The sequence below is a fragment of the Aethalodelphis obliquidens genome, unplaced genomic scaffold (assembly GCF_003676395.1).
Source record: "Aethalodelphis obliquidens isolate GAN/ISIS:26980383/991018 unplaced genomic scaffold, ASM367639v1 scaffold59, whole genome shotgun sequence".
NCBI classification, from domain to species: domain Eukaryota; kingdom Metazoa; phylum Chordata; class Mammalia; order Artiodactyla; family Delphinidae; genus Aethalodelphis; species Aethalodelphis obliquidens.
Genome location: NW_020838003.1, coordinates 9,025,617 through 9,049,340, shown reverse-complemented (window position 1 = coordinate 9,049,340; position 23,724 = coordinate 9,025,617). Strand labels below are relative to the sequence as shown.

The 23,724-nt window shown below is 40.7% G+C and overlaps 1 protein-coding gene across 11 annotated transcripts in view; it reads left to right on the top strand.

Moving 5' to 3' along the window:
- Nucleotides 1-16,666, top strand: part of RASGEF1B (RasGEF domain family member 1B) — a 34,582-nt gene extending 17,916 nt beyond the window's left edge. For 9 of the 11 annotated variants that reach the window (XM_027087451.1, XM_027087449.1, XM_027087445.1 and 6 more), the window contains 11 exons: nt 2,188-2,241; nt 2,336-2,548; nt 3,040-3,114; nt 4,527-4,622; nt 4,737-4,839; nt 6,534-6,613; nt 6,759-6,854; nt 11,890-11,985; nt 12,355-12,478; nt 13,636-13,708; nt 15,302-16,666. In XM_027087451.1, the coding sequence (XP_026943252.1) occupies nt 2,188-2,241; nt 2,336-2,548; nt 3,040-3,114; nt 4,527-4,622; nt 4,737-4,839; nt 6,534-6,613; nt 6,759-6,854; nt 11,890-11,985; nt 12,355-12,478; nt 13,636-13,708; nt 15,302-15,326 (1,035 nt within the window). In that variant the 3' untranslated portion in view covers nt 15,327-16,666. The remainder of the gene's footprint in view (nt 1-2,187; nt 2,242-2,335; nt 2,549-3,039; nt 3,115-4,526; nt 4,623-4,736; nt 4,840-6,533; nt 6,614-6,758; nt 6,855-11,889; nt 11,986-12,354; nt 12,479-13,635; nt 13,709-15,301) is intronic. The other 2 variants (XM_027087453.1, XM_027087452.1) reach the window with 1 other exon arrangement.
- The last annotated feature ends 7,058 nt before the right edge of the window (nt 16,667-23,724 follow it).

Genomic DNA, 23,724 nt, shown 5'->3' with positions numbered 1-23,724 from the left:
AAATGGCAGCAGCAAACTTTTTAAAGAGGTCACACACATATCCTCTCTCTGTCTCACACACACACGCACTCACGTTCTTTGTTATTCGAATAGCTTTTCCCCTATACCCTATTGCATACATGTTCCCATATTTTGCTGCGTTTTGCTCACTAGCTGAATCCTCCACTATCCATTACTCTACCTCTTTCCCTAAAAAGCATTTTTTAAAGTGTAGAATAAGAGTCTTTCACCAGACAGGCTTTGCTGCATGTCAGAATCACCCAGGGAGCATTTATTATGACATTTGGGACAGAAGACTGAAGAAACCATTTTAAGTTCATCGATTTTTATGTAACTCAAGACTATGAATGTAGAAGAAGCAAGGGATGCAGGTTTTATTTTATTTTTATTAATTTATTTTTATTGAGGTACAATTGACATGTAACATTCTGTTAGTTTTAGGTATACAACATAATGATTCAGTATTTGTGTGTATTGCAAAATGATCACCACAGTAAGTCTGGTTAACATGTCACGTTACATAATTAACAAAAGTTTTTTCTTGTGATGAGAACTTTTAAGATCTACTCTCTCAGCAACTTTCAAATATTCAATACAATGTTATTAACTGTAGTCACCATCTTGTACATTACATCTCCATGACTGACTTATTTTATACCTGCAAGTTTCTACCTTTTGACCCTCCTCACCCATTTTCCTCACCCCCAGCGAGGGATTTAAAATAGCCCTCAATTTGGCCTTAACTGCTTCGAATTCCAAAGAAAGAGGCATTTTCTTTGAGTGACAACCATATTACCAAATAGATACCATCTTCTTAACTGATAACCTTAATGCTGTGTGGAAGATAGGTTCCTTGAAGGCTCAATTTTTTAAACACTTAGGTATCTCATTAGTGACTTCAGGGTGGTCTGTGAATGTAGAGGGGAAAAAGGTCATCTAATGGACCAGTTTAAAGAACTCAGTAATATACATCAGACAAGTAGAGAAAAAGAAAAGAAAGAAGGTTGTGTGTGCCTTTTTGCCTTGACTATATGAGAATTGATCATTTCCTTCTATTTTTAATTTTCCTTGGCTTAAGTATGCAAATATCTATTCATTTAAAGTTTTATAATATGCTCTGGTAAACCAAATTACTTCCGTAAAAAAAGATGGTTCTTAGACTTGTAGGTAAGATGCCATTTAATTTTCAGATAATTAATCTCAGAAAATGATATTGTGGTACCTTTTTAGAAGGAGCTGATTAGTTAGTAAAGCATGGACATAGGGCTTTCATCTGTAAATTCACTAGGACTGTCCTCCTTTGGAGCTGTTAACCTAAGGACCACGTTAGCATTGAAGCAGCCTGTGTGCCTCTGATAACCTCTGATAACAGGTGTCACAGTTTACCCAGAAGGATAAGTGTTAGTTTGGCAATTTTTGCCTGAAAAAGGAAGAATAAAAGAATACCCTAACTTACACATGTAACTCTACCTTAGGAATTGGTTGATTGTGGAGCTCTTTCTTGGACTTAACAACTATTTTAAAAGTCAAGAGGTTGACATTTATCTATAATACACGCATTGCTTTAAAACCAATTTCTCTTAAGTATTGTGGCGGTAGCATGATGTAGTAACAAACAAGGTGTCACCTGGTAGTAGCATTATGAGTAGAATTGCCATGTGGAAGAGTTTGGTGGTGAACATTAGCACTGACTCATGAATGCAAAAGAAATGGACATGAACCAACTGGAAGTCAGATACCAAAAAGGAATATCCATTGCTTTTTTTTGGTGGTAACTCACGTTCTATGTGGAAGTCAGGAAGGTGGCTGGGGGCTGAGTAGGAAGTGATGGTGTATTTCTGTTAAGTAGCTGTCTGTACCCTTAGACTAATGAGATTGGGAATGCTAGAAGGAGAAAAATCTAGACGGGGACCCTAAAGAAAAAGAATTAGGAAAAGGATGCTCTGACTTGAGATCAACACATTTTAACCTACTAAAAGAAAACCGGTACATTCCTATGCCAGCCCAGAGAACATTAGTTATATGTGGTTCTTATTATACTGGATTCCCTCAGTAGCTCATCTAAATCATCCTTGTGTTTTCATGGCCCAACTTGAATTGTACTCTCAAGAGCAGCCTGAGAAAAGAACTAAGTCTTACAAATCTGAAAAGACACCTTATGTGTATGTGTCTCTTTTAAACTGTTAGAGCGAAGCTGAATCCTCTAACTGCCCTCAACCAAGGTGGCTGTCCAACGTGAAGGTAAAAGCATTGAAGTACAGAGTCTCTGAGTTTGCGTAGTGGTGAAAACAGACAAGCAGAGCAAGGAGGTAATCCTTTGCTTGTTTCCTGGCAGACATACAGGAAGAATGTCCAGCAGATGATCCAATGTCTAATCCGCAAACTTGCCGCGCTCAGCCAGTATGAGGAAGTCCTGGCAAAAATCAGCTCCACGTCAACAGATCGGCTCACACTTCTCAAGACCAAGCCACAGTCCATACAAAGGGACATTATTACTGTCTGCAGTGACCCTTACACGTTGGCCCAGCAGCTGACTCACATAGAGCTAGTAAGGCCATTGTCATCCTTGTCTTTTATAACCCACACCTGATTTGCTTTGACAACCAGACAGTGTGTTCGTCAGCGGTAATGTCAAGGGAGGGGTTAGAATAATCCAAATGGGAAATAATCTATGAAATAGCTGGAACGTGTTTTGTTTAGACATTTGAATATGACTATTTCTGATATTTTGGGAGTTCACTTTAAAATAAATACTAAGCAAGACTGAAGAGCAAAGAGTTTATTGACCTTCCTCATGTTCCCCCTCTAGTTAATTTTTCCATAACTCGCTCAGCCTTTTACTCTCTAGTGTAGCACTGACCCAAGCAGAAAACTGCCTCTGCTCAGACCTTGAAGATGATGACAATTTTAAGGGGTAAAGGCTTATTTCACAAGCTACATTAAAAAATGAGGGTAGTGTTAAAAGTCAGTAGACAGAACGGAAAGACCATTTCTTCTCCTTTTGTTTAATACTGTTGACCTGCTGGGTTTGTGTTTCAGGAGAGGCTCAATTATATTGGCCCAGAAGAATTTGTTCAGGCATTTGTGCAGAAGGACCCTTTGGACAATGACAAGGTAATTGGTCTACCCAGAGGTCAGCCCTGAAATTGGCAATGGAATTCTTTAGTCTAGGATAGTGGGTACGAGAGACAGAAATTGGAACAATTTTGTTTTAGGTTTTAAAAACTTTTTTTTTGTTTTTCATTAGCCATACCTGATTCATTACATTTTTTCTTGAGCCTGGTCTCTAAGTGCCTTGACGATATTCTTACCCTACCACCAACTTTTAACCTCTCTTCCTCCTTATTGGGAAATTTAATAAGCAAGTAGGTGCGGGCATTTGTGGTGGTGAAGGTAGGAGATAAAAGGGTAATGGTTTTAGCAGATTAAGTCAGAAGGAAAATACGAAAGGATGCTCTGCTCATGATTCAACAATAGCGGAAGCTATAAAGACAGGATGCACATCCAGTGTGCTGAGGCTGGGTCTTTACTGCCTTGCTTCTTGTTTGAAGGTGAATCCCTCATGACAGGTTTGTTGCCTGATGCAGCCCATATGGAAAGAAACTGACACTAGGCATGGGCTGTGAAACCGGTATACACACACATAAGAAATTTTTCCCCCAGTGACCTCCAGGAAGTATTTCAAATTGTTAAGCAAAGACTGCATCACCCACTAATGAAAGCCCTCCTTTGGGAGAAGGGGCAGCAGCTGTTTTCCGCCCTTAGAATAGTTTTGCTCAGTACAGGAAGTCAAGATTAGGTTTTGCAATAGGAGGCTAGTGGACTTTTTTGAAATTTGTTTGTTTCATTTGGAAGGAAGGAAAGAGGGGTGTAATTAACCTGTTCAAGTTTGGCCTTGAACTCTGAGATGAGCTTAACTTCTTTTTGTTTTTGAACAATATGTCACTCACCCTATTAAAGACCAGGATGATGTAGGCTTCTGTTTATCTACCTTGGAAGATATTTAGTTTCTTGCTACACAAAGTTCCAAAATTGTCTCCTAGACTTAATTTTAAGAGAAAATTTTCTAGTCTTCTGCGCTTTCAGCTTCTCCGTGCTGTGCAGACAGCAATTGGTATTCATACCCCATTAATTAGTCAAGATTGTTTTAGAATGCAGCCAAGACCCTTTTTTTTGTTTCTGAATTGTGCTTCTGAGGACAGTTCCCCCCAAGAGTAACTTAGCTTCCTGGGAGAGAAGGCACAAATCATGAATTCATCAGAATAGATTGTCATGAATGCAGCAGAATAGATTTCTAGACCTTCGGGTTTTCACTGGACTATACTAAGAGATTTGATATTCCTGTAAGGAGAGTCAAGAATGTTAGTGGTTCCCTCTCTCTCTCTTTCCCCTCCCAACCCCCACTCTTATCCTAGAAAGCCTTCCTAATTCACACACTGAGAATAAAGGCCCACATCTGAAAAAAAGGAGAGCTTAATACACTCTTTTTTTCTCCAACTCCTCTGCTCACTTTCCTTTCTCTATAGAGTTGCTACAGTGAACGGAAGAAAACACGAAACTTAGAAGCTTACGTGGAATGGTTTAATCGTCTCAGCTACTTGGTTGCTACAGAAATCTGCATGGTGAGAAAATGAATTTTCTCTTTCTTCTAGCCCTCTATATTATCTTTTCATACTTTTTACATCTGTTGGGTCTACATGTTGGATAACTGCCCTCTTTTTTCTCTTTCTATACAGCCTGTAAAGAAGAAGCACCGAGCAAGGATGATTGAGTATTTCATTGACGTAGCTCGGGAGTGTTTTAACATTGGCAACTTTAATTCCTTGATGGCAATAATCTGTGAGTGTTTTCTGAGAGATATGAGTCCTTTATTTTTATAGATCCTGTGAAATGTATCCACTGAAAATTTGCAGATAGTACAGTTTTGTTAATGAAAACTGTATTGTTTAATCTAGACTTGTTTCAGAACGTCCAGAATGCTTTAAATATCCAAATTGGTACAAGTCTGTGTAATTTTTTTTAAGTATATAAGAATTCATGGAATACATTTAGTCACTTTATCCTCATCTGAATATTTATGTATAAAGGCTTACACATGAGATATGTGCCTATATTAAGGATTTTAGAAAGTGTTTGAGTAGCTTGTGTATCAAGCATTATAGAAATATATGATCTGGGACTAAATCAAATGATTCCATCAGCAAGACAAGAGGGCAGCCTGAGAAGCTGGAACATTTCTGACTACCCAAGTCACTAGTACTTATCCTCCTCCGACCTTATTAGCCCAGCCTATAAACTTTGCTCCTCCTCTGTATCATGGGGATTTTAATGCCAGTGACTGTTCATTCTATAAACATAGGGCAGGGGGTAACACTGTCTTGGTTTTCCCAATTTATACCTGTTTTCTTGCCACAATTATGGTTAATGACTCTTTCGTTAAAAAATATTCTAATTTATATGATAAATGATATGGCTATGCTACACATTTTAGGTACTCAGTAAATATTTGAATATTTGCCTGACTCTTCAGAGTCAGGGTCAGTTTGAAGCCAGAGAATCTACCAGATTTAATTCAATAATTTTGATTCTAATAAATCCCTCTCACCAATTCTTTTTTCCAGTAAAAAGATTCTTTTTCCCCTTTATCTCCCCCATAAAAATACTGGCCAAGCTTCAGGTCTCTATCTGGCTTACTCCATGAGAATAGTGAACAGATGTTCATCTACATCAAAGACCTGAAAGATCCACAGTCTAGGTAATAGAAGATTATTTAATTCCCTTCTTGTACTGTTAAGAAAATATCAAGGCAATCCATTTCACGGGAGAAAGTATTTGTAATACATCTAGCTAAAAAAGAACTTGTACTCAAAATCTATAAAGGACTCTACAAAGCAATACTAAGTAGACAAATAACCCAATTAAAAAAAAGGGCAAAGGGGCTTCCCTGGTGGCGCAATGGTTGAGAGTCCGCCTGCCGATGCAGGGGATGCGGGTTCGTGCCCCGGTCTGGGAAGATCCCACATGCCGCGGAGCGGCTGGGCCCCATGAGCCATGGCCGCTGAGCCTGCGCGTCCGGAGCCTGTGCTCCACAACGGGAGAGGCCACAACAGTGAGAGGCCTGGGTACCACCAAAAAAAAAAAAAAAAAAGGCAAAATACTTGGACACTTCACAAAAGAAGTTATACTGATGGCTCGTAAGTATATGAAAAGATGCTGTACATCATTAGTGATCAGAGAAATACAAATTAAAATGAAAATCACAGTGAAATAGCATTTCACACATGGGAGTGACTGAAATTAAGAAGACTAGTTGAACCAAATATTGTGAGGATGTGGACCAAGTAGAATTCTCAGACATGGGTGGTGGTATGAGATGGGACCACTACTCTGGAAAATCATTTGGCAGGTTTTTTGTATAAAGTTAACTTCCTTCCACTTAGTAATGAACACTTTTTCAGAACATAGGTTAGAATGACCTCTCTTATTTCTCTATTTCCACCTTCTTTTTCTCCCCCTCCATTTTAAATTGGAAGCTGGCATGAATATGAGCCCAGTCTCTCGACTGAAAAAAACTTGGGCCAAAGTGAAGACAGCGAAGTTTGACGTTCTTGAGGTATGTGGAGCTGCTGTTTTGCTGTTACGTAACATTTTGCGCCTGAATTATTTGGAATTTTTTATGTGGCGTTAGAAGTGAGGTCTCGTAAACTTTCTGCAGGTGAGAAGTGTGTAGTTAATACTCTCCTCTCTTTTGTCTTCAGCATCAGATGGACCCTTCAAGCAATTTCTACAATTATCGAACAGCTCTTCGTGGGGCGGCACAAAGGTCTTTAACTGCTCATAGCAGCAGAGAGAAGGTATGGGTTTAAAGGAGTTTTATTCATAGTAGAGTTGCCATGTGTTGCACTGAAATGTGAACTACTGTACCGAGCTTCTTTTAGTTTAGATCTAAGAAAGCAAGGCCGCGTGCTGTAGACATTTTTATCACTTGCCACAGAGGGAAGGGGAGTGTTAAAGGAAGGGTGGAAGGAGGAGAGGGAAAGGGAACTTGGTGGAGAAATTTGCAAATGTTATTATTGCATTATTTAAATGACTATTTTGTAATGTGTCATAGTTGCGTTTCAAGCAGTAAGTATTAAGTCCTATGTTAAGATGACTAATAGCATTGGAGAGTAATTTGATTAAATGGAAAACAGACATTTACACACTGCACAAGGTGGCTGACTTAATGTAACCTTTTCTCTTAAAGAATTAGCTTACCTCCCATGGTTAAGTCATTTATGTTCAGAAAGTAGGTTAGTTGCTGTAGCATTAGGCCTGCTGTTACTAATTGGATATGTGGGTGGCAGAAAAGGTACAGAGATGATGTCTGAGAGATGAATGATCCTCACTCTATCTGCCCTGCCCTTAAACAATTTCACATTATCTTGGATCAACTGTACTTCTGACTCAGAGGGTCCTTCATTGGCACATTTCATACATGGGAAGGATAAGTCATTTTGACATTTGGAGATCATGTTATTTGAAAAGTAAACACCTGGTTGCAGTAAATGGGCTGATGAAGGTTGCTTGATGAAAGCTATTTTCTGCTTAGATTCTATCCATCTTCTAACTTAAACTATGTCTTCAACAAATAAACGAAAATGAGGGTAAAAAATTTCAGGGCCTCTCAGTCACTTCCCCCCAAAAGCTTCAGCCACCATGATCTAAAAAACAAACACAAAAAGAAACCCCACCTTTTAAACATGCTAAATTGCTTCTCAACAAAATCCAAAATATCAGTTCTGATAATGTTTGTGAGATATCGTAAATACATTATTATTATTATTATTATTTTTTATAAAGAAGGTCAGAGAAGGGATGAAGCAGAGATAACTATCTCGATTTAGCCTGAGGGAGTTTACCAGCTTTTAAAGTTTACCTGCCCGGGACTTCCCTGGTGGTCCAGTGGGTAAGAGTAAGACTCCGAGGTCCCAATGCAGGGGGCCCAGGTTCAATCCCTGGTTGGGGAACTAGATCCCGCATGCAGGCCACAGCTAAGAGTTCTCATGCTGCAGCTAAAAAATCCCGCATGCTGCAAGGAAGATCCCGCGTGCCACAACTAAGACCCAGCGCAGCCAAAATATAAATAAAATTTAAAAAGAAGGTTAAAGCTCTTTGAGAAAGAACAAGGATGAGGAGAATGAAAAAGAAAAATATAAAGTTTATTTGCCCACATCCCAGTACTCCTGAGACTACTTTGAGAAAAATCGAATCAGAAGTTTTTCAACCTTTGGGAAATGATCACATGCATGGGAGGATCCCAGTACCCTGAAGTGTGAAGACCTGTGGGAGGCTGTCTGCAGCCTTTTCTTCACCTCTCCGTGTTGGAAGCAAGGCTTTCTCTGCAGGACCTCCGTGAGTTAGAGGGCCTGCCTTAGCGAGGAAGAGGCTGTAGAATCATCTCTCTTGGTCAGGAGCTGCAGCACTGGCCAAAGGAATTCTGAAGTCCAGCCCTCCCACAAAGATCTCACTGAACGTTGTACTCGTGGAACTCTCATAGCTTTTTCCAGTATTTACCCTTTCCATCATTTACTAAATTCTGTCTGCTTTAGTTTTGTTGTTTTTTAACCAGTTTTGTGTGAGTGTATGGATTGTGTTCTGTAGTTCGTAAAACAAATGATCCCACCACCAATTTAAAGCAATATGCCATTTCTTTTTCACAAGTGGTCTCAAAGGCTATAAATGAAAACATTTGGGGATAAAAATTCATCTTTTATTCAAGAGAATTGGGATTCTGTTTTCTTTTTTGAAGTGAGGGTAGACTCTTTATTCCTAAGTCAGTTCCTATTTTAAAGTCTTCCTGGCAGTGTGAATAAAGTAATATAATCTTTGATATTCTTTGAATTATGTTTAGGTGGCCAATGTGGCACATCTCTAGGTACCATATAGAAAAAAATCTATCTATCACATCAGGGCCATTAAATGATCTTTAAATTGCTGTTTTTTTCTGTGAGTCCTTGTGTCTCCTGGTTTTTAACCACTTCTCGTACAAGTGCATGGTTTTCAGTCCTTTCACCATTCCATTTCTGATCATCAGTATTCATTTCTAGTTGTGGAACTGATAATGCCTTTAGGGTGTAGTTGCCAAGAATATTGTGAAAGGGAATTAGAGAACATTACTACTTGAGACGTTCTCCCACTAAAGCCTTCATTGAAAGACCTCTCAGAAAGCAAACTTTTGCTCCTGTAGTAGCCTGTACATCCACCTTCACTCTGGAAATCCGAAGCCGATTTTTACAGTGGTAGATTTATGTAGGGGCTGCACATCTGAAGGGAACCATCCATGAGGAAATGACACGTTGAAGAAGACTGTGAGACTTCTGTCTGGCATATGGGCATAAGGAACAGCACAGGAATGATCATAAGGGAGATTGTTTCTATCGCTGTGTTCTTGGAAGAGTGGTTCAGACAATTAATAGTGGATCAATCCAGCAATCCCACTTCTGGGTATTTATCTGAGGAAAACAAAAACACTATATGTTTAGAAAAGATACATGTACCCCCTTGTTCACTGCAGCATTATTTACAAAGCCAAAGATAGAAACAACCTAAATGTCCATTGATGGATGAATGGATGAAGAAATTGTAGTGTGTGTGTGTGTCTGTATATTTATATATATACACATATATATACATATATATAATATATATACATACAAGCATATATACTACAGTTTCCTTATTCCATTATATATATATGTATATAAAATGATTCATGTGATCAGCACCACGTGAATCTCACAGCCCAGCACTACAGAACAGGGCACAGAAGGAAAGTTCTTGCTTAAAAGCTGTTACACTAGGCAGATACTGCATCCTGATAATAATTCAGTCCTCATTTTCCTTATGATGATATATCAGTAATACTTGTCCCCTTGTATGGGGCCCACTGGTTTGGGGGGAATGCTTAATTGAGGTCAAACCTGTGTTGTTGAATTTAATCCTCACCACAAGTCAGTGAGGTACTGTTCCCATTTTAAGGTGAGGAAACTAGGCTTTCTTAGGCGTATACCAGGGGTTGGCCAACTCTTTCTCTTAGGGGCCAGATCCTAAATATTTTAGGCATTGTAAACCATACGGTTTCTGTTGCAACTACTCAGCTCAGATGTGGTGGCACAAGAGCAGACATAGACGGTACGCGGGTGAGCGGATGAGTGTGCCTGTTTTCCAGTAAAGCTGTCTGGACACTGGAATTTTAACTTCATTTAATTTCATGCTCATGAAATATTATTCTTTTGATATTTTCCCAGCCATTTAAAAATGTAAAATGTGTGGCTTCTAGGCCATTCCAAAACAGGTGGTGAGGTGGGCTGGCCCTCGGGCCACAGGTGGCGGACTCCTGGCTTGTACGTCCGGCCAGTTGTGGAGCCACATTTTAAACTGAGGTCTAGCAGAGCCAAAGCCCAGCACCCCCCAGTGACAGGTGGTCTTGCAAAGAGGTGAAGTTCGGGTGTGCTTTCATCCTTGTTACCATGGCTGTTTAGTTCTAAAATAATAGAGATATAGTCAGTAATATTTGAAGGAGAAGGTAATGAGGGAATCTTTACGAATTCAGTTTAGAGACTTCCAGACAATAGCAAATGATTAAAAGTATATTCAAAAGGGCTGTCGAAATTGAAGATTCATTTTGGCTATTTTCAGGGATCAATGAAACAAAAAAAAATCAAAGCCTATCTTTTTTTAAATGACTTTAGGGGACAAATCTGAATTTCCCCCTAGAAGTGAAAATTGATACTTAATGTTTTTAAGTACGAGCCAAAATGTTTGTTTTCCAGACCTGTCATTCATCTAGTATAGGTGTACCACATGAGTCATAAGCTTAGGGAACCTTCAAAAACCTGCTCTTGGGTAAACAACATAGGTCCACGGTTTGTGTCTGCAGCATTATTTACATTGTAGCACATTTAGAATCTTCAAAAGCATGTTGGCGTTTGAGAGAAAGTGGAAGTTACAAAGTGGAAGAACAAAGAGCTTTGTTCTTTGTTCATTCTGGTCTTCGTAGAATTTTGAGTACTCTCTTAGAGATTATTATTTTAGATTAATTAATTAAATACCACCATATCAAACCAAAGATGTGAGGCAGGAAAGTCTTACTAAAGAAGGCTCATTGTTTTTTAAACAGTCATTAATTTTAATTTGCACATTTATATTCCTCCTTCACCTGGGCCTGCCTCACAACATATTGTGCAAGGTACCACTTCGGTGATTTCCCATGAGAACAGGTGCTTACCTGCTGTGTCACAAGAAGGCCAGGTTTACTCAACAGGAAGTTTGTAGCAACTATTACCAAAAACCCTGTGCTCTCATGTTATCTTGAGCAGTATCTTCAAGGGAAAAGAAAATGTTCCTCTAAGAAAAAGTTCATCTAAAATGTAGATGTCTAAATGATAAAAACAGTACAGATTCTCACAGAGAGCTGGGTCACACATCTTAAGCTCTTAGTACCTGCAGTGGCAGGTATTCTATTAATATTTTGCTCTAACTAAATGAAAAGTAAGAGTTCTTTTAGATGTTTTTTCTTTGATTATAGCTAGAACTCTCAGATTTGATTATATGCTATTGCCCTGAGAAAAATGGGGGGAACTAGCAACAATGTGAAGCCAATCTGCCTCCCACTGCCACCCATCTTTGCTGCATTTTGGTTACTAACAGCATTTTCATGTTATGCAAAACTATATAAAGAAGGAAAGTGCTCTCATGGGAGGCAAAGGAAACACTGTACCTGTCTTAATTAATTATAGCCTAGTCTGTAATCCAGAGTCAATGCTGTTCGTTAACTTCTTATATTGTTTGATGAGAGTCTAAATGTTTATTTGCCCAAAACAAACCAGAGCTTTTTGTTTTCTCTAGATTGTGATACCATTCTTCAGTCTTTTAATCAAAGATATTTATTTCCTCAATGAGGGGTGTGCCAACCGCCTTCCCAACGGCCATGTCAACTTTGAGGTAAGGCTGCAAGATCTGAGCCCAGAGAAGGGCTAGCTTCTCCAGCAACTGTAGAGCGCCCAGGCCATCTAAGCTGCTTCTGAAGTTCTCGAGCCAAGTTTTCTCTTTCCCTACTAATTTGTAAGAAGATAACAATGCTGACTAGAATAAATTAGCTGCACCATTATTATAAATTATTATCCAGAGGTACTTGAGTAAATTTGGACCTCTACCTAGCACATATCTATTGCTAATTTTTATTAAATTAAGAAAATTATGGAGTTCAGAAGATTAGAAGCCAGAGGAGAACATTAAATGGAGTGGTCTCATCCAAGCCCATGATTTTTGATAACTGCCTTTAACTTCAACTTTCATTTTATTCTTTTCTAGAAATTTTGGGAACTGGCCAAACAAGTGAGTGAATTCATGACATGGAAGCAAGTGGAGTGTCCATTTGAGAGGGACCGGAAGATCTTACAGTACTTGCTCACAGTACCAGTCTTTAGTGAAGATGGTGGGTAGCCTGTTCAGCCGGGGCCGCCACCAGCATCCACAGACCCTACGATCAGGAAGTCAGCATATAAATGCTTGGTGCCAGGTTCCTCATGTAGTATGAGGCCTGTTTTCTGACTTATTCCATCTTAAGAATTTTCTGTTGCACAGAAAACCGTATGATTTATCCCTAAAATATTTGAGTCAGGCACTCACTATTCACCGATAAGCAGTACGTTTCTGTGTTTAAACATTCTTTATAATATTAGATCTGCAGAGCTTTGGGCACAAATGGAAAGTTATTGAAGGATTACTTGCCCTTGTTTAGGCTTGCTTTAATGGAGAAAAAAGGTGTTTCATGATATGTTGACATTCAAGGTAATTTGAAGAACAAAACAATTGCTAGCCCCTGCTGTTTGTCAAAACAAACAGTGGAAAGTCTTAACCTGTTAAAACATTAGGGAATTTGAGGCAGAAACAGTGATTGTGTACCAAAAAAATTGACCAGAAACTTAAAGTTTGTAAAAGACTTGGGGATTGATTATATTAATCTGTTATAACCTAATATTATAGAAATCAAAAGCATTATTAACTACTTCTCATAGTAGATTGGTAGTGTTTGTGATAATGACTAAAGAACATTTTGAATTAATATGACCCATTCCAGAGGGGACTTGATTATTATTAGCCTCTACAAACAGGATTAATAACAAGCTTTTAAATCTTTGGAATTCTTTTTGACTCAATATTAAAGAGAAAAACATTAGAAGAGTGAAAAATTGGCCTCGAAAACCTGACTTTTTACCTGCTAAAATGTCTTTTAAAAAGCTAACAGGAAAGGCTCCCCTTCGCATCCCCCTTCTTTGTAAAGAACATAAATGTGAGTGTATGATCGCATCCTGTGGCTTGCCTTTTTAAGCTTTTTTTGCCTCATAAATTGTCTTAGTTAACCAAGTGCCTTCTTGGCCTAAGAGGCCCTTGGGGTTGTGTTGAGATGGTCAGTCAGGGGCAAAGTGTGGTATTCTGTGTTCTTAAAGCTCCCCGGTTGTAATTTGATATTTTAAGGAGTGTGTTTTGCTGTAGGGTTTGGTTCAGGTTGAATGGGGGATGGATGGAGGTGGGTAACGTATCAGGAAAAGGCTTCAGCGTTAATGCATTCGTACTTTTGGTTCATTGTAGCTCTCTACTTGGCTTCCTATGAGAGTGAAGGACCTGAAAACCATATAGAGAAAGACAGATGGAAGTCCTTAAGGTGGGTCTCATTGCTTCTCATTGCTGTACAGATCTAATAAAGACGTTGCCCTTAAGTGAAGAAAGCTGCGTGCTTGTCATAGGGAGTCCCCGCCTGCGAGTTCCAAGTCCTCTCTGTAGCTTATCTCCTGTTAACTGAATCTTTGTGGCTTGGAATCCTCATTGCCATCCTTCAGTTTTATTGTCTTTTTTTTTTTTAGTACTGGCAGATATATAGTGACTCTGTTCTTCCTTCTCCCATTATTTTATGGAATGAGGAACTGAAATTACCCTGTGGTATGTTAAAAAGGGCACTGACACATTTTCTTCATCTAAAAGATAAGTTCAGACTGTATTTCTGAATAGCTCTAACAGTAAAATCTTATTTCACCTGAGATCAAAGAGACCCAAGTACCAGCTGGTTCAGTAAATTGGAGTGTGTCACTTATCGACTAGATCTTGGTCCCCTCTTTGGTTTGGGAGAGAGCTGGGACTTTAAATGTAATATAGAATCTCTCCAAATTTAAAAATGTTGTTAATCTGTAGTGTTTTCAAACAAAACTAGGATAGGTAAGTTTGTATTTTAACCATCTGAGATGCTTTAATGGGCAAAAGTAGCCCAGGATATAGTATTACTATAACCAAAATTGCTGTATGTGTATTTCTACTAAGAGACTCTGGGAACATGTGCCTCTTTTTTTTTCTTTAATATTTATTTATTTATTTGGTTGCACTGGGTCTTAGTTGTGGCAGGAGTGCTCCTTAGTTGTGGCTCACTGTCTCCTTAGTTGTAGCATGTGAGCTCTTAGTTGCAGCATGCATGTGGGATCTAGTTCCCTGACCAGGGATTGAACCCAGGCCCCCCGCATTGGGGGCGTGGAGTCTTATCCACTGTGCCACCAGGGAAGTCCCATGTGCCTTTTTGTACCGGGTTGACAAACCCATTTTCTTTTCTTCCCATAGTCACTTGGGAGCCTTCATTAACTTGATCTTGGGCTAGGTTTTTGGCCATCTTCACTAATATATATTTATTTTAAGTGACTAGCAGTTCTCCCAGAAAACCTGAAGGACTTCAATGCTTAATATTTTTCTGTCCTTCTTTAAAAAATTTTTTAAATTAATTTATTTTTTATTAAAGTATAGTTGATTTACAGTGTTTTAATTTCAGGTGTACAGCAAAGTGATTCAGTTATATATATATATATATATATATATATATATATATTCTTTTTCAGATTCTTTTCCCTTATAGGTTATTACAAAATATTGAGTATAGTTCTTTGTTGTTTATCTACTTTATATATAGTAGTGTGTATATGTTATTCCCAAAATCCTAATTTATCCTTCCCCCCACCTTTCCTCTTTGGTAACCATAAGTTTGTTTTCTACGTCTGTGAGTCTGTTTCTGTTTTGTAAATCAGTCCATTTGTATCATTTTTTTAGATTCCACATACAAGTGGTACCATATGATGTTTGTCTGTGTCTGACTTACTTTAACCTATGTAAAATCAAACTTCAAACATGGGAAAGATGAAACTAGTATTAGGTGAGGATTTTCATCCTCATTCAGATCATTTGCCACCTTCCTTCTTATCTTATCTTCTTTATTACTCAGGTCCAGCCTCCTGGGCAGAGTTTAACACACGGGATGCTGGCTGCTGCTAGCCGCTGCTGCGTTCAAGCAGATCATCGAGGGGCTGGCCTTTGTTTTCGGGCATCTAGTGCCACAAAAAATCATGAAGTCCCTGCAAGCACGCTCCCTCAAGAGCAGACGGGGACCTTATTCCCCACAGCTGACAGACTGACTCAGATTTTGTGAGACTGTAATGTTCACTGAGGACACTTGAGGAAGAATCCTCTAAAGATCCCAGCTCTGCAATGATTCATCTCCTGGAATTTCCATGTGAATCACAGCTCTGCATCTGGCTGGAGCTTTCTTTTGTGTGTGTGTGTGTGTTTTTTAATTTGGTTCAACATTTGCTGCTAATGGGACTTGCCCAGCTGAGTGCTGGCTCTTAGGAAGCCCACGTTTCTTTGTTAACTTGAAAGAAAAAGGGAGAAGAGGGAGGGGAAGCAAGCCCTCCATTTAGATCCCAAACTGCAGCTCAGTGGTATTGCCGGGAGGGGTCAGGCTGGCTGGATGCCAACTGCAGACTTTGTTTCCCTGAGCTCGGGCTGTGTTGTGAATTCCCCTCCTCCCTCTTCCTACAAGGTTTTGAGTTGGCTGCTGGTTAGCAAACTCCTTTTTACCCATATAAGTTATTTAATATAATAATGAAGCTAACACTGTGGTAGGAAAATAGCCACTAGAAAAAAAAGCAGAGTTTGTCATTGGACTGTGTAACATTCTAGAAGGACCTTCTGTTTTCTTTACCCTTCTGAGCTGTTTACAGCTGACCACTGTGTTCTACAGATGTGTTTCTCAGTAGTGTTTCTGTTACTTAGTTTTCCATGATGCCTATTTTTTTTTCCTCTTGTAAATTTAAATTATCTGACTTTAAGGGTCTTGGGAAAAAACCCATGGCCTAATTACAGTTTAATTTTTTAAACAGACTTATTTTTCACTACCTTTCATAGTCTGTTGGCGACTAAACATGTGAACAGAGAACAGATTGGAAAAGATAACCCCCGCCCACGAGAGCAGTGAACAAAACAAATGAAAAACATCTTGCTGTTGACTCAGAGGTCGAACTAATTGTGAAATAGTTCACCTTGTTAAACATCTAAATAAATCTGTAGTGGCTCTGCAAACAGCCATTATATTTATTTACTGTAGGAGAAACTGTAGTAGTAAACTGTGCTAATGAAAAAAAAAAAAAAAAGACATCATGTTCAAAACAGAGATGTATTTGCAAACTTAATGACATGGTTTCAGAAAAACAGAGCATGTCTGTATGCTGCACACCATCTCAGCAGACCTAAAATGTCTCCAAGCTGTCCCTTTACAACCATCAATATATTTGACACTCTGCGGCCAGGAGTTGTGGTGTCTTTGTTTTCTTTAATGGATGGGATTGGTGGGGGGTATTGGGGGAGCTGCAGTCTCAGCTGTTCAACTCAAGTGACCGGCTGAAAATGTGTCTGCCCTTGGGGAAGTGGCCTTTAGGAGTATGTGCGTGGGCCTTTGATATTTTGAAACTCAATCATAGTAAACAGTTAATAAGCATCACTTGCCAGGCACTTCTAAGTGTTCGCCATGGATCATCATCTTCGCTTTTTAGGCGTGGAAACAGGCATATTAATAATAATAATAATTTGTCCGCGGCCGTATAACTAATGAGAGACACAAAGATTTGAACTAGACCTTTAATTCCAGAGCCCAGCCTTGAGATCACACTGCCAAGCCTTCTGAGACTTCAGTATAACCTTCAAGCTTGCAAGGAACCTGGGGATCTCGCTGACCTGCAGATGTGGATTCTCTAGGTCTGGGGTGGGATCCAGGCAATACTGATGCTGCTGGTCCTGGAACCCTCGGAGCGGGGCTCCCTGCAGCACTGCCGCCTTGCCTTTCCCTGAACTCTGCACCCTGCATGTGTTGCCATGACAGCAACAATGTCCACCTTTCAGCCTTCTGTGTCTGGGGGTCTTCAAATGATGGGCTGCTGGCCAAGTCTACCCCTTTTGTTTGAGCCACAAGGTGACAGTTGTTGAAAAAAAATGGAAAGAAGAGTATTTCATGATACATGAAAATTACATGAAATGCAAATTTCCACATCCATAAATGAAGTGTTTGGAACACAGACACATTCATTTGCTTACACACTTTCTCATGGCTGCTTTCTGCTACAAATCAGAGTCTTGTAGTTGCAGCAGAGACTGGATGGCCCACAAAGCCTCAGATATTTACTCTCTGCCCTTTACAGAAAGAAAGTTTGCTGACCTCTACTCTCTAAGTGGTTGTTCTGAGCATTACAATGAGTTTGTAAAAATGCTCTAAAGTCTCTATTAAGGCATTAGATACATAAATGTGGCTACTGAGAAATTTCTTCCTAAAATGGTGTTAGGCTTAACAAATTAGGGATTCTTAGAGATTCTAAGGCTATTTAAACAAAAAGTCTTCACAGAAAGAGTTACCATTCTCATACCTGTCTCTTGTTTTCATGTCCAGATAAGCCAGTGGCTTAAACCAGGTACTAACCTATCTGTGGAAATCAGTCACCATTCTCCTCTGTGCACCGTCTCTGGGTTTGGGTCTAGGTGCGTAGATCATTTCTGTGGCCGGGTGGAAGCCTGGGTAAACACAAGCATAAGCAGCATCGTGTGATGTCAGCCCCTAGATGTGGATTCAGGAAGAGTTCTGTCCAGGTACGCCCTGAATTCCTAAGCAGCAGGCTCTGAGCTGAGGCCAGAGGGAGCCTCACAACAAGCTGGGTTGGGTGGGGAAGGCAGAAAGCTCCTTTCACAATTTGAAGTGTCCCTTGTTTCTGGGGACACAGGCCCAAGTTCCCCAGCTGTGGCCCACCTTTCCTCTAACAAAGAAAATCATTGGAAAAGGGTTGACTTGCCTCTGTCTTTGAAGGTTGTCCGCTTTCCCTCTCCACTGGACCCGGCTCTGACACCCCTGCCATTTCCTCACCCGTCCTGTACCTTTATCACACTTTTGCTTCTCTCTGTACTTTCTTTTTCCAACTGCTGCCCATCTGCCTCCTGCACTTAGAATCCCAAGAAAGCACAGCCCAGCACTGGAAGGTGAGTTGCTTAACTATACAGGAATGTTCAACTGTAGATGATTGACATGCTCTGCCTTCCACTTTGGTGCATTCTGTTTACCCTGTGGCCCGTCTCAACAAGAGCCTCTGCCTCTATTCCAAACGTGTCTTGATATGCTGATGGAGAGCACACAACCAAGGATAGAAAAGAGTGTTAGGCTAAATTTTTTTTGGAGCTAAGGGTACAAAGGAATTCCTGAATTTGCTTCCTGGAGAAAAATGTGCTTAGTGACCCGGAAACTAACTAAACATATCAAACTCAGGGATCCTGATGGTGACTCTATTAACTTTACCCTTAAGACATTTTAAAAGGAAAGACTTCTGTCAGACCTGGGATTCCAGAGTTTTAATAGAGAATTGGGGCACTTCCTGGATAAGTCAAGCCAAAATTATTTTCTGGGTTTGAATGGTTAGATAATTGCCTCAGTTCTCTGCTTCACGTAATCAAGATCACTTGACTCTACACAAGGCTAACAGAAGAGACGTTGTGGTTTGAGGTGTATGTATCCAAACCTTGAAGATTAAGGACCTGTCATTCAAAACTAGCAAATAAGGCCAGCTCCGTGCAAAATAGACCCTAATTCAAAATATGCCTTAATTCTGTACTTAAGAATCAACTCGTCTTAAAGGATGCATTTTTTTTCTTTACTTAATGCAATGAGGAAATTCCCAGGTAGCCAATTCCCTCTTTAGTGCTAGCAGCCTTCAACAGGCTTAAACCCCACTCCACAAGGCTAAAACCCTGCTTCATTTCTCTGAGATTCGATCTAATAAGAAATGAAACATCCCAATGTGTACTCACATTCTAGGCAGCATGAGGCAGCTGTCTTAGAATAGTTAGTTGTTAGCGTACTTAAGTTTAAACGTGCACAACATCCAACATTTTAGGACTTTTAGGTAATGGTTTATGGAACACAATTTAGAGAATTAAAGAAGGGAACTAATATTTCTCAGAATAAGCAAGAAAATTAGGTGTTCCTCAAAGAGTGCCAAACCATTGGGTTTTCTACCATGAAACCAAGTTTGCTTTCTTTCCCTCTTTCCACCTACGCTGCTTGGAGAAAATGAAAGTTAGCATGAAATCATCTTTCTCTGGATGAATCACTGTGGGAAAGTCAGTTCAACAGAGCGTGTTGTTAACTTGGTTGAGACACAGCAGCTGGAGGACCGTAGGCATCGTTCATTTTTTTGCAATGTGATTATGGGTCCTCGTAAGTGCAGGTGAGCCATGTGGGGAGTTCATGTGTGTTCAGTACATATATGCTGAACCCATGAGCAAGCCGGTTATCAGTCTTGGTATTGGAGCTTCACAGGTTTTTGCTTTATTGGAGTTGAATAAATCTCGTCCCCCTACAATACCTGGACTTTGGAAATGAGCGTAAATTCAAGTCATTCTGATCCATTCTCATGGGTGGTACGATCCTCAGAGATCAGCAAAGGAAATCCAAAGCACTGAGGGCTTTGTTTTTATTATGATTAGTAATTAGATTAACACACCTCTGTGTTTATTAGTATACAGCTAATAATCATGACAAGAACTCCATCTTTAAAAACAATATAAAAATCCATCATTACAAGAAAAACTGGGGGCTTCCCTGGTGGCGCAGTGGTTGAGAGTCCTCCTGCCGATGCGGGGGACGCGGGTTTGTGCCCTGTGGTCCGGGGGGATGCCGCGGAGCGGCTGGACGCGTGAGCCATGGCCACTGAGCCTGCGCGTCCGGAGCCTGTGCTCCGCGGCGGTGGTGGGGGGGGCACAGCGGTGGGAGGCCCGCGTGCCGCAAGGGAAAACAAAAAAAAATATATATATATATATATATATATATATATAAGTCCATCATTAAAAGAAAAACTGGGACTGTTTAATGTCATGGGATAAATCTGAAATACACTCTGTAAGGGTATTAGATGAAGAATGTGGGCTGTGGGCTAAACCTCACCCTCCCTAGATTTCTGGGGCTTTGGGGGAAGTCTCCCCACCTTTTAGACCTCAGTGTCCTCATCAGGAAGTAATGCGTCTGGACTAATTGACGAGGACTGGCCGGTCTGGATCTGAGAGTCTGTGGTTTGGGAAAGCACTTTCTCAGCTTGCTGGACAGAAAGGTGAATTAGCAAGTAAATAACAGCATCCTGCATTTGTGCTTCAAACTTCCCTTCCTCCTGCCAGGCAATTTTATGTTTTGTTTGTCGTGTTTGAAGAGGGAAGGGATAAGAGGCTAATTGCTATTTGATTGGAGACAAAGAAGCGATAAAGGCTCAGCTACCCGCTCCAATCCCGTGCCACACACTGGATAGAGTTCTTTATAGTAAAGAGAGATTGCTACCCAGACCAGAAACCAGAAAATACCCTCTGTGCAAAACCAGTTGTATGATTTCAAAGGTGCTAGATGAAGAAAGCACAGCTTCCAAAGACTACAAAAATACTTTGTTGTGTAGAACACATCTTTGCCATGGCAGCTCTCGCAATTATGCTGGTTTATGTAGATAAAATCATATATAAAGTGCCTGTTCACACCTAGTCATTCACAAATGAATCATTATTTGGCTTAAAATATCAAGACCCAGACACATGATGATCAGAGTCCCCTTCTGCATTTTGTCAAATTTCCTTTTTTGAAAATGATTGGGGACCTTCTCTGAAGACTGTCCAGACAGTGGTAAACTCCTGGATTTGACATACCTTTTACAGGAAGTCCTACATGGAGGGAAACCAGCAAGGCCATGGATCAGTCTTGTGAGGATGGATACCTTCTTTCCTTGGGCTACAAATGCTCCATGAATCCTAATCCAGGAAGACCTCCGCAAAAGAGAAAAGATCAGAGAAGAAAAAGGCAAACAACTCAGAAGAGGGAGAAGACTGTAGAGGGATATGTAAATAAAAAATCTTTGGCAAGTGGGAGTTTAAGAAGAGGTGTGACATTAGCAGTGCTGGAAGCTTCTGTAATACTCAACATTTAAGATCTAATAAGAAAACAATGAAGTAAGAAATTCTGTTCTCTTGGGAAACTACAAACTATTAGCTGTTAAAATAGGTATTAGGTAAATGGATAGAACTAGATAACTAGGAGGATTTTTTAAAAATTAATTAATTTATTTTTGGCTGTGTCGGGTCTTTGCTGCTGCACATGGGCTTTCTCTAGTGGCAGTGAGTGGCGGCTACTATTCATTGTGGAGTGCAGGCTTCTCATTGGCTTCTCTTGTTGCGGAGCATGGGCTCTGGGGTCGCAGGCTTCAGTAGTTGTGGCGCGCAGGCTCAGTAGTTGTGGCGCACAGGTTTAGTTGCTCCGCGGCAACGTGGGATCTTCCCGGACCAGGGCTCAAACCCGTGTCCTCGGCATTGGCAGGCAGATTCTTAACCACTGTGCCACCAGCGAAGTCCCAGAGGATTATTTTTAATTACAGTACTTTCCTGAACCGACTCCATAAAATAAAGTTCATAAAATTCTGGAAAATAATAGGCATCACCAGCCCTTCTCCACGTATTCAAAAATGATCAAGGCCTTTGGGCAGGGCAGAGAAGAGCTAGCGGGGGGGCTCGCTTTCTCAGCCAGTTTAAACTTAGATGAGAAATAAGGCTAACCCACAGGTTTCTTAGGTGTCCCCACAGAGGCTCAGGATTTGTAAAATCCTTTTTTTTCCTTCAGAGTATTCTCTTGGCTTACAGATAAATCCAGCCCTGCTGCGATGGGATCCCTTAGCTCTGCCCTTAGATTTTATAAGGAGATGGGGGTGCAGGCCTATTACCAAGATAAGCTTACAAATAGAACTTCCTCTATTCAGAGAGTTCAGAGTATGATACAAACAGTGCTTGGTTTTTCTCGTGTTAATTTTTCAGCCAGTCCTCTGTCAATCTGGAAAGAACCTGAAGGGAGTTTTACTCTGCCCTCATGGAAGTCATGAAGGAAGAGAGTTTTATTACCGCCAGGATTGGCCACCTCTTTCAGCACAATTCCCAGGTGCTGTAGTATCTATAGGGTCTCTTTTCTTTGCCTTAACAAAGAGTCCTATCAATTATCCTTGCTTGGAATGGGCCTGGGCCCCAGGAGGTCAGCAGTCATGTGCCCTAGATGATAGGGGATGAATGGAGGAAACTCAGCCTTGTCAGTAACAGACAACACTATTCCCAGTAAGGCTGGCACAGTCCCAGCTCCCATCCTTCTACCTTCACATGGTCTGTGCCCTGGAGCTTCCCCTCACTCCTCTCTCCAAATCAAGATGTACATTTCTTCCAGGACTGTTGATTTTAACTAGCAATTTGAAGGTTTAAATTTATCAATCTAACTCATATGATTGTGTGATTGAGCATTATTTCATGTTCACTTTCTAGCTGGTAGGGTTTTAGGGCATATAGTAGAGAAAAATTTTTAAATTTAGGCAGCGAGGGGAGAAATGTGGACAAGAGAACCTTATAAAACCACAAAATAGAAGCGCTTTAAAGGTTTTACCAAGGGATTGATTCCTCTAGCCATCAAGCTGCTTGATGAATGGCTTGGGACCAGAACCACCATCTAGGACGGCTCCCTGGCACTAAGCAGCTTCCCTCCAGAGCAGGCCAGCCTGCGTGGGACTTTGCCCAGGTTCACACCATCAGCAACTTGTGGTGTTTTCAGCTATTCCAGCACTTTTGAATTCACAGGTTCTCTACTTGTCAAGAAAAAAATGGAAAAATCTCACTTGAGATGTACCGAGTATGCTACACACTATGCTGAGTACTGACATAGTGGGGTGTGACTAAGACCCAGCACCTATGTTGAAGGAGCTCACCTTCCGCTGAGGAAACCACCTTGCAGCGCAACAGGTGTTGGGAGTCGGTCCTGCCTTGATGTTCCCACAGAATCCTCTATTCTTTAGCTAATCGGCTTGGGAGATCAGAGAGCTTTTCCTGGCAGATGCAAACCTGAGATCTTATGAGTGTTTGCCTGGGGAATTCCTGCTGCATGTGTGTACAGGGCCGGGAAGCCATACATGGTTATATTATTTAGTTCTGTACTGGAGTAGAGGAGGAGTGGGCACTGAAATCCAGCCCCAACCTGCGTATGAACATAAACGGAGGCCGCCTCCAACAGGAGGAAGGGGGACTTTATTGTAATTCATCCTCCCCAATAGGGTACCTTTTCCCACTTGACACAGAGAGTCTTTTTTTTTTTTTTTTTTTTTGCGGTACGCGGGCCTCTCACTGTTGTGGCCTCTCCCGTTGCGGAGCACAGGCTCCAGACGCGCAGGCTCAGCGGCCATGGCTCACGGGCCCAGCCGCTCCGCGGCATGTGGGATCCTCCCGGACCGGGGCACAAACCCGTGTCCCCTGCATCGGCAGGCGGACTCTCAACCACTT